The following is a 10754-nucleotide window of genomic DNA, read 5'->3' as shown; positions in this document are numbered from 1 at the left end:
CCAACCAGAAAAATCTAAATATTTTGCTCCAACATGGTTAAAACTGCTGTCCCAATTCGCCCCATGTGTCCCGATTGACCCCAGTTTACGGCATTTAAAAAAAACTCTAGAAATGAAAAAAAAAAACTCAAAAATTCAAATTCTGAAATCTAATAATTAAAAACTTAAAAATGTCATAAATTCACAATTTTTAATTTCCGAAAATCTAAAATTTTTAAATATCAGATTCTCTAATTGGGTACTAAAGCCCTATGTAAATTTTTATGTACAACGGTTTTTCATTTTAATGCAAAAAAAATTGACAAGGCAACATTTTTTCGATGGATCAACTATGGTCCCCTTGGAACGAGCTGGCATTCAAGGGTTTGGTCCCCTTGGAACGAGCTGTCAAGTAGGAACTTTTCTGTCAAGAAGGACCGCGAGGTTAATTTTTCCAAATTGATTTAAAAATCCATTTTAAACTCTTTGTGGTCGTACAAAGGGTCATTGTACTCAGAAAAATAAGCTTTTTCGCTGTAAACAATAATATCAGCAATCTAAGCTTCATTTTAGGACCCAATTCTAAAATTTTCAAATTCTAAGATTTCTAAATAGTTAAAATCATTAATTCCTAAGTTCTGAAATTCTCTAAATTACAGATAATCAGATAAATTTGAAGCATTTTTAGAGTCATGTTTTGGTAAGAGCCCCAAATATCGGGCAAAATAAATATTTGAATTTGTTCACTATTTAAATGTCAGGAAGGCAACAACCACCTAAAGATGGATTAAGTAACGTCTTTAGTTTTTGTTTTTAATGCTCTGAAAGGCATCATTCTTGATCGGCCATTTGGCGGCCATGTTTGTTTTAGAAAAACATTCAAATCTTGATTTATAACACAGTCCAACAAGATTTTGTCTCTGAGACGAGTATATGTGTTCCTAGTAGAATTTTGCCTGCTGAATCCGAATCCGGGTCCAGAATTGCTCCAAATGGTCCCAATTTTGAGATACACCCGTTTGAAATGTTAGTTTAGGCCAAAATTAGCTACTTTGTCGACTATTTTACAAAAGAACTATTGAATAAACAACTAAACCAATACAGTTTTCTTAAAGTTCACGTTTTCCCCTTTCGGAAACACCCCTGGTTTTTTAAATTTGATTGTTTCTACGCATATTTATAGCCATTTTAAAATTATATTTTCAGTTGGTTCTCATTCAAGTTTTTCCAACTTGCATGCAAGTCAAATTCTGCTGGGATATCAATAATAAAAATCAAAAATGCTTTGCAGAACGTTAAATAAGTTTGTCTCGGCAATCTTATTGATCATTTTTAATGTAATTTTGTCTGCTGAATCCATTCCCATCATTAGATTTTTTCGAAAAGGTCAGGTTTTTGAGTAAAAATAGAATTTTCGATGATTTTTTCAAAATAAAATCTATTTTATGTTAAAGTATGACTCAGAGATGGCTAAAGGTCGATGTCTCGTCAGTCTAATTGATCATTTTTAATGTATTTTTGTCTGCTGAATCCATTCCCATCATTAGATTTTTTCGAAAAGGTCAGGTTTTTGAGTAAAAATAGAATTTTCGATGATTTTTTCAAAATAAAATCGATTTAATGTTAAAGTATGACTTAGAGATGGCTAAAGGTCGATGGCTCGTCAGTCTAATTGATCATTTTTAATGTATTTTTGTCTGCTGAATCCATTCCCATCATTAGATTTTTTCGAAAAGGTCAGGGGTTTAGGGGGAGGGGTGGGTTAATCATTTCATTATTTGATTCAAACAAACGCTCATATGTGCCACCACCAGTTTATTGTATGCAACTTACACTAAAACGACTTGCGATCTGATTGTCTGCTGTAAACTGTCTCCTTATCCTCTCGCAGCAAGGTCCAGCAGTAGTCAGCTAACATGTTCGCTTCTTTTCCCTTATATCTACTTTCCATCGCAGCTAACTCTTGGTGGAACCTTTCGCCGTGTTCGTCGCTTACAGCACCCAAGTTTTCCGGAAAGAAATCAAGATGGGAATCAAGATAGTGGATCTTGAGGGACATGTTGACGCCCAGCTCCTTGTAAGAAGTGAGCAGTTTTTTCACCAACTCAGCATAGTTGTTTGCTTTATGGTTCCCTAAAAAGTTTTCGCAGACCTGCTTGAACCAGTTCCACGCCTTCAGCTCCTTGGTGTTCAGCTGGCTCGGAAACGTCTCGTCCTTCATCAGCAGTTTAATTTGCGGCCCGATGAAAACTCCTTCCTTTACCTACGCCTCATAAAGCTTTGGGAACTTCTCCTTCAAATACGCAAATCCCGGTCCAGTTCGATCCAGAGCTTTAACCCAATTTTTCATCAATCCAAGTTTGATGTGCAGGGGTGGAAGCAACACCCTGATCGGATCAACAAGAGGAGTTTGGATCACGTTTTTGTGTCCAGGAATCAAACCTTTTCTCCGTGGCCAGATCTTCTTTTTGTAGTGTTTAGCTCGATCGCGACTGTCCCACTCGCAAATGAAACAACCATGTTTCGTGAACCCCGTCTGCATACCCAGTAGCAGGCAAATCGCTTTAAGATCTCCGCAAATGTCCCACATGTGCTGGTTGTACTTAATGGCTTGAAGTAAAACATCAAAACAAGCATAAGACTCTTTCAAAGAGGACGACCACGCTACCGGTACGGACGGAAGTTTATTGCCCTTATGCAGCAGAGCTGCTTTTAGGCCTGACTTGGATCCGTCGATGAACAGACGCCATTGATCAGCTTCGTGAGAATGGCCAAGTTTCTCCATCAGTCCAGCTACGTCAACGGTTTCATGTATACCTTCGCTTCTTGTAAAAAATGGTGTAAACTCCTCATGGCAGTTCCGGAAGTAACAAATTCTTGCATCCACTGTAGTACATCGTAGTCCTTGAGCCGACTCGCCAGAAATTCAGCCTTAGATTTGGATAGCCCCACATCTCGTACCAGATCATTCAATTGTGACTGGTTTAGCTTTCCAGATGGTTCACTAGGAGGAATGAAATCGGATTGAGATTGCGAAGCAACCAGTTCGTCTTCGTCGACTTCCATCCTCTCCTCTTCAGCGACATACACTGGCAGCAGGTTTCCGGTGCTGTGGACAGCTGGTTTCACTACTGAGGTAACGTTCGGATATATTAACTTGTTTTTCGTCTTCGCCGTGATTCCTATAAAATATGAATAAATTTTTTGCTCTTGTTTTTTTTATTTAAGGCCTATGAAAAAATAATTTCATATAAAAAATAAACCTCTACATATTTGCTTACCTGCAACATTAACCAAGCAAAAATAAAAATCTGTAGCATGATTTGTTTGCTCCATCCAAATCATGGGGGTAGCAAATGGGAGTTGTCGCTTTTGTCTACCCCACGCGTAAAGAAGACTCGTACAAGAAGAACAGCAAATTCCGGGCGCCCATGGTTTCCCCAATTGAACTACTCGGCCGAAGTACGCCTCGTACAACTCTATAACGCGCGGTGTAAGTTTACGTTGTTGGGCAGTAAAAGTTAGTTCTCCGCAGATGTAACAAAATTTATCCGGAATATTAATGCAAACTCGTGGCATTGTTGAAACTTAAACGAATCGCAGAGGTGCTGCTTTCGGCAGTTGAAGCGCAAGCGTTTAGTTAAGCACAATAGATCATTTTGACGTTTCGCGCAGACGCACACCAGCGCACCATTAGGTTTTGGTGGCTTTCACCTATACAACTTAACTTTGTGTACGCTTTGGTTTCACCTTCCCCTCTCGGCAAATTTCCCCTCTTCTTAGCGCACGCTGGTTGGTTGAACAAACGTTTCCCAATCAGTCAATCGAGAGACGTGAGATTGATACATCTAAAATCACCCCCACTCTACCTTATAATTTTCGGATCGTCGACGGGCAACAAGCGAATAAGGAGGTATAGGAGAATGGGTGCAAAAAGGCGGGGCATACGTCCCCGACCTAAATCAACAAAAAGCGGCTCGGTCAGTCCCCAAAATTCATTCTGTTGCTGCACGTCGACGAGTCAACATCGGGAGCAGATGGCCTGGAGGCAAGGACACGCCAAAATATGCCAGCTAGCATGAGCGGGAGTAGATCATTGGCCACCACTTGGAGTGGCCGGAGGCCCCGGGGATGTTCCGATAAGGGGACATTTGCGGAACCATAAGAGTTGGGGCAATATGGGTATCAAGCTCTAGGGTTTGTGTGTTGTGTCTTTAACACATGGTTCAGAATGACTCTTTGTAATAAATTTTATTGTTTGCAAAATATTTCTTGAAAATTGTTCAAGGCCGAAAGTTTAACAGAGAATTGATAAAATGATTTCATATCAACCGGCCCGAAAATTTTGCCATTACGATTAGCTGAAGAAGCGTTTGAAAGTTTTAAACGTTATCAAACGTGAAAATATCATGAGACCATCTTTGAGCAAAAATAAATAGATCTCACGAAATAACTGTTTCGTGATTGATTTTGTGGCCAAGAATCGCAAATATTAAAAACTATAAAAATTTCATGTACTTTTGTGTCCGAAGTTCTTCGTCATGATGGTTATGCCTGTAGGATTACCACTGCACCTTTTTACTCATAAACCTTACCTTTTCGAAAAAATCTAATGATGGCAATGGATTCAGCAGACAAAATTACATTAAAAATGATCAATTAGACCGACGAGACATCGACCTTTAGCCATCTCTAAGTCATACTTTAACATTAAATCGATTTTATTTTGAAAAAATCATCGAAAATTTTATTTTTACTCAAAAACCTTACCTTTTAGAAAAAATCTAATGATGGCAATGGATTCAGCAGACAAAAATACATTAAAAATGATCAATTAGACTGACGAGCCATCGACCTTTAGCCATCTCTAAGTCATACTTTAACATTAAATCGATTTTATTTTGAAAAAATCATCGAACATTCTATTTTTACTCAAAAACCTGACCTTTTCGAAAAAATCTAATGATGGGAATGGATTCAGCAGACAAAAATACATTAAAAATGATCAATTAGACTGACGAGACATCGACCTTTAGCCATCTCTGAGGCATACTTTAACATTAAATCGATTTTATTTTAAAAAAAACAACGAAAATTCTATTTTTACTCAAAAACCTGACCTTTTCGAAAAAATCTAATGATGGCAATGGATTCAGCAGACAAAAATACATTAAAAATGATCAATTAGACTGACGAGACATCGACCTTTAGCCATCTCTGAGTCATACTTTAACATAAAATCGATTTTATTTTGAAAAAATCATCGAAAATTCTATTTTTACTCAAAAACCTGACCTTTTCGAAAAAATCTAATGATGGGAATGGATTCAGCAGACAAAATTACATTAAAAATGATCAATAAGATTGCCGAGACAAACTTATTTAACGTTCTGCAAAGCATTTTTGATTTTTATTATTGATATCCCAGCAGAATTTGACTTGCATGCAAGTTGGAAAAACTTGAATGAGAACCAACTGAAAATATAATTTTAAAATGGCTATAAATATGCGTAGAAACAATCAAATTTAAAAAACCAGGGGTGTTTCAGAAAGGGGAAAACGTGAACTTTAAGATACATGTATTGGTTTAGTTGTTTATTCAATAGTTCTTTTGTAAAATAGTCGACAAAGTAGCTAATTTTGGCCTAAACTAACATTTCAAACGGGTGTATCTCAAAATTGGGACCATTTGGAGCAATTCTGGACCCGGATTCGGATTCAGCAGGCAAAATTCTACTAGGAACACATATACTCGTCTCAGAGACAAGAAACATTTGATTTTTTGTTGAACTGTGTAATGTATCAATCAACAAAATGGTTTTCTTTGTGTTGTTTGTAGAAGCATTTTACATACAGTGATTAATTTTTCATTTAATCGAATTCGAAAATTGTCCAAGGAATCCGTTTTAAATATTTCCAGACATTGGTCTTAGCACTCTTTGGTCCAGACACCGTCAAAACGGCATTTGATGTTTTCATAAGAATTTTTCAAATCGCTAGATTTTTGAAACTCCAAACTATTTTTCCTTGAAAATCATACTTTCATTTGCGCCCAGACAGCTAAAATCAATTAAAATGGAGCGATGTTAAGATTTTTGGAAAAAAGTGGTTTTCGTGAAAATCGACGAAAATGGCAATTTTTGGACCACCCTAACACTGCCTAGGTCACCCTAATGACAAACAAAAGGGAACCCCCAGTCCAATTTTGAGCCAAATCGAAGCACTTTTTATTTCTTTAACTTTCATATCTAGAGTTTTTTTTTTGAAAAGGTCCTATAAACTATTGTCTTTCATATGTTTATACCGTTTATATACCGTTCATGTGATGTGAAAATGCATGGTATGTATATGTGTTAGCATATTTCAATTTCTTATCCATTTATATGCAGTGCTCACACAGTTTATGTGCAACGCATATACCGGTCAAATGCAGAGGCATTCTGAAAAAATCTATATGCAAAACTTATAGCATCTATCATGATATTTATTTCAGTGTAGGACCTACTCAAAAAAATCAAAAAACTCTAGAAATGCTGTTTATTCGTATCTCTTATTTCTTTACTTAAAAGTTACTAAATTATCTTTTTAGATTCTAGATTTAGACTTTTTTTTCTTATAACTTTGATTTTTTTTTAAATTTTGGAATTTTTTGATTTAAGATTTTTTAATCCATAATTTGTGAAAACATTTACTTTTGAATTTATTTATTTTTGAGTGTGTCGATTTCGGATTTTTAGGGTATATGACCCTATTTTGGACCTAGTACCTATTTTGGACCTATTTTTATTGATCGAGGTAGTACAGGCTTTTAAAGTACTAATTTACTGAATCCAACAAACAGAAAGTGTAAGCAGGATCGTTTTGTAGCTTACCTCTTTTTTTGATTATTTCCGCTTTTTCAGCCACTTTTTCCAATGCCATTCGTATTTCCTACCATTTTCCTAGCACATCGATTAGGTCCAAAAATTCCGGCCTCGTTGCTTATCAGATTTGGCTCGCGACACCTTGATGATTTTTTTCTGTTTTGCACTGACACCAAGCAATTTCGTCCGGTTTCCGAGCAATGTAACTGTTGTTTATTTAATTCTTTTATGTTTTTCATCACTAAACCATTGAAATAACTATTCTATTATCGAAAAAAAACTCAATTCAAAATATTTTTTCAAATCAGCCGCGTTGGATCAGTTTTTGGAGCTAATTTGCCGTCGGTTCAAGGCTATCACCAACACAAGTATAACAAGGTGTTGCCAGTTTTGTTTAAAAAAAATAGAATATAAGAAAGAAGCTTTAAAAAGCAAATGATTAACAGATATCGTCGCTAACATTTCAATAAGCGCTATGTCTCACGCAAAGCCTATGTTTATGTCGCTTTTTGAAATGTTAGTCGCTAACATTGAAAATATGTTTTTTAAATGATAAAAATGCAAATTGATGATAGAGATTTAGATGATTGTCAGGACCGATTGCAAAGTATCCCAAAATTTAAACTGATGTTGATTTATTTTTGTCTTAACATCATTATCACCAATTTAGCTGTAATGTATGTAATTTTTTTTTGAATTGCTGAACCTTTTTATTTTTATTCAGGAAAAATATGGGTCTCCTACGAAAGGCCGAATCTCAAAAGGCCGAATCCCGAAAGGCCGAAATTCAAAAAGCCGAATTACTCGAAAGGCAGAATTCTCATAAGGCCGAATCTCATAAGTCAAACCGCGCCCGAAAAGGCGGAAACGCATTTCAAACTTCGTTTGGAATGCGTTTCCGCCTTTTCGGGCGCGGTTTGCTTTTATTATTTTCATAATCCATAGTTATATAAAAAAAAATTGGTTTCGAAATAAAGAAGGCATAACTTTCTAGCATTGCTGCTAACAAAATTTTAAAGTTTTAATTTATTTGCCGCAAAAAAAATAATTATAAGTACTTGGTGACGAATGACCAAATTTCAATTATCGTCACCATAATTCAATAAACAACATAAGATTGAAACACTTTTGAAATGCTTTAATTCATTCTACTCTACTCACTTGTATGCATGGTAACAAAATGATCGGTAAAGATAAACAGAATGTACTCATTATGTACTTATTTCGCTTAAAATTACAGAAAAAAGATCACAGTTTGTTAGTTTACTGTATCTTTGAACATCATAATCAATGAAAATCGTGAAAATATGAACAAAATTCTGAATTTCATAATCATTCTGCCTTTCGAGACATTCGGCCTTTTGAGACGTTTTGCCTTCTGAGCAAAAGACAAAATTCGGCCTTTTGAATTTCGGCCTTCCGAGATTCTGCCTTTTGAGTTTCTGCCTTTTGAGGCAATCCCAAAAATATAATTCAAAATTTTGGGAAAAATTAAAATGTCAAGTTTCGATCCCTAGATTTAAAAACAACTAGTTTAAGATTTTTTTTTGAACTTTTGAATTTTAAATTGTTTGAGGTTGTAATTTTTTAACATTTGAATCTTTGAATTTGGAATTTCTCAATTCTCGATTAAATTTTCAAAAGGCCATAGGAAACCCATGAGGGATAGGTTGTTTTGAAAATTTAATCTAGAATTCTTAATTTTTTGATTTATAGATTTTTAATTGTTAAGCTTTTTAAAATTTTATGTTTTATATTTTTATTTTAAATCTTTTTTAGTTTTTAAACGCAAGAGAATGCATGGACCGATTTCATCAAAATCAAAAATTATAAAATTAATAGGTAGTTTAGTTTTTTTTTGAAATTCTAGGAAATTACTCCTAAAATAAAAAAAAAGATACCTTGTACAGCCTTAACATTTACAAAATTCGTAAGTTTATTGCTTCAAACCTAAACAAATTCAAATCGTATCATTCAAAACATTTCACATTGCTTCTTAGAAAAAAGCAAATCGTTACCAGAATCAACTGGAATAAAGAATACACCCAAACTGTAGCGTAAATTCCACCATATTCTTTCAAACTCAACTTCCGACTCCGCATACCATTCAGCGACAATACGGCGACCGAGACCGAACCCGTCGGAATCCGGGGTGGCCGTACCAGTCGTCCTTCTGCTGCCGCGGGGACCTTTGTCGGCTTCTTTCGAATGAAAGTGAACGCCGGCGGCGACGCTCCGCGGAACGGGACGGCAAGGGCGATCGGGACCGGGTGCGCCCTCGTCGCCGCGGTTCGAATGGCGACGGCGTCCGCCTTCTGCGCCGTCTCTCGCGGCGCCTTGGCTCTCGGCCCGTTCTTCTGCGCTGGATATTTCTGGAAAAGGAAGTCGCAATCAGTTGCGATTCAAAAGCGGTTCTTGAGCTCAAAGCTACCTCTCAACCAGATCCCCCTTGTAGAAGCCGGGAGTGGGCGAGTGCGGCCTGGCCGTGGTAGAAAACGCAACTCGCAACTCTCGGCTGTGCAGCTTAGTCCCGTTGCACATCTTGCGGGCGTGGTTCGCTTCCACGGCCCGCTCAAAGTACACAAATCCGAAGCACCGAGATACGTTCGTTTGTGGATCCTGCACAATCATGACCCGGTTGACCTTGCCGTACCGCTCGAACATCTCGCGCAGATCGGCTTCCCGCGTGAGGCCGCTCATGCCAAAGACTCCGAGGCAACGAGGTCCCGAATCGGTGACCAGCGGGCTCTCCGGACGGACCACCACCGACCTGCGGCGTCGAGCCGGAGGGGAAATGCGTGGGTGAAGAGGGCGGCGACTCGGGGGAGGATCGCCGGAACTTTCCCGGGCGGGGGACCAGGAGCGAGGCTGCGGAGAAAGGAGAAAATAATCGAAAAAAAAACTAAATTTTACTTAAAAGTAAAAGAAATACCATTTTCCACGCTGCAAATCCAACAAAATGCACTTTTTTGTTTTTGTTGCAACGTCTGTCAAAATGACTAAATTTACCACAGATGTTGAAAGTTAAGACAAGTTTTCGAGGAAAAAGTAGATCTGAGAAGGGAACCTTCGAAAGAAAAGGACAATAATTTTTGTTTTGAACGGTGAACTTACTTAAGGGGTTACATACATGTAAATCTGCAAAAATTTCAAGGGTTCACGCAGAAGTTTGTTGTCCGATTGTTAAAAAACGAAACATTCGTGAAATTTTCCGATCTTTTGTACACTCAGTGTGTATATTGAATAATCTAACCAACTGTATGATATAATATTCTAAAATAAAGTTACCAATAAAATATCATAAAAAATACCAATTGAAATGAACTCTAACCGGCAAAAAACTCAATGTGTTCATTCGATTTCCCAAATCAGCTGTTTTCACGAAGAGAGACATAGCAAGAGAGCCTATTCGAAAAAGTAGAGAGCTCTGAATCTCAAAGAGAGTATTTCCCTCGCTTTTCCGGAGCAAATTTCCCTCCCAAATGAAGAGAAAGCACACACGACGGTACGATTCCCTGGGCTAAGCAGCACCGGAAAGCATCGGACAGACACTCTCTTGGCAGTGCCTTCCGACTGCTGCACCCAACCGGATGTGCGACATGAAGGCATTCGACTTAAATTTTGGTCAAGAAATCGGAAAACATAAAAAAAATATATTCTCGGGTCTGGTTGGGCAGTTCTGTAAATATTTTATTAGCCATCCTGGCACCCACTTGAAGCAGGGCGTGTATGTGTGTTTGTATGTTTGTTTGTGTGCTGTTTCGAGTGTTATGACCGATGTTTTTCCTCACTCCTTCTTTGCGCCGCCGGATGACCGATGGGAAAGTTTTAGTGCTTGCTGATGCTTTCCGGAATGGCGAGAGCTTTTCCCCTTGATTATGTTGTTGTTTATGTATTACGGGGCAAACGTTT

The 10754-nt window shown here is 37.5% G+C and overlaps 2 protein-coding genes across 2 annotated transcripts; both read right to left on the bottom strand.

Annotated features, from left to right (window-relative positions):
- Positions 1-876: 876 nt before the first annotated feature.
- Positions 877-2776, bottom strand: LOC128092860 (uncharacterized). The gene has a single exon (XM_052707839.1). The coding sequence runs from the start codon at positions 2198-2200 to the stop codon at positions 1814-1816; it is 387 nt and encodes a 128-aa protein (XP_052563799.1). The 5' UTR covers positions 2201-2776; the 3' UTR covers positions 877-1813.
- Positions 2777-8749: 5973 nt separating this feature from the next.
- LOC120415980 (transformer-2 protein homolog alpha-like) lies at positions 8750-9855 on the bottom strand. The gene is made up of 3 exons (XM_039577634.2): positions 9775-9855; positions 9274-9710; positions 8750-9214 (listed from the first exon to the last, which is right to left on the bottom strand). Exons 1-3 carry the CDS (start codon positions 9775-9777, stop codon positions 8950-8952), a joined length of 705 nt encoding a protein of 234 aa, XP_039433568.1. The 5' UTR covers positions 9778-9855; the 3' UTR covers positions 8750-8949.
- Positions 9856-10754: the final 899 nt, after the last annotated feature.

This window comes from Culex pipiens, chromosome 2 (assembly GCF_016801865.2).
Source record: "Culex pipiens pallens isolate TS chromosome 2, TS_CPP_V2, whole genome shotgun sequence".
Taxonomy (NCBI): domain Eukaryota; kingdom Metazoa; phylum Arthropoda; class Insecta; order Diptera; family Culicidae; genus Culex; species Culex pipiens.
Note: the sequence above shows the minus strand (reverse complement) of the source record. Positions and strands in the feature narration are given on the sequence as shown.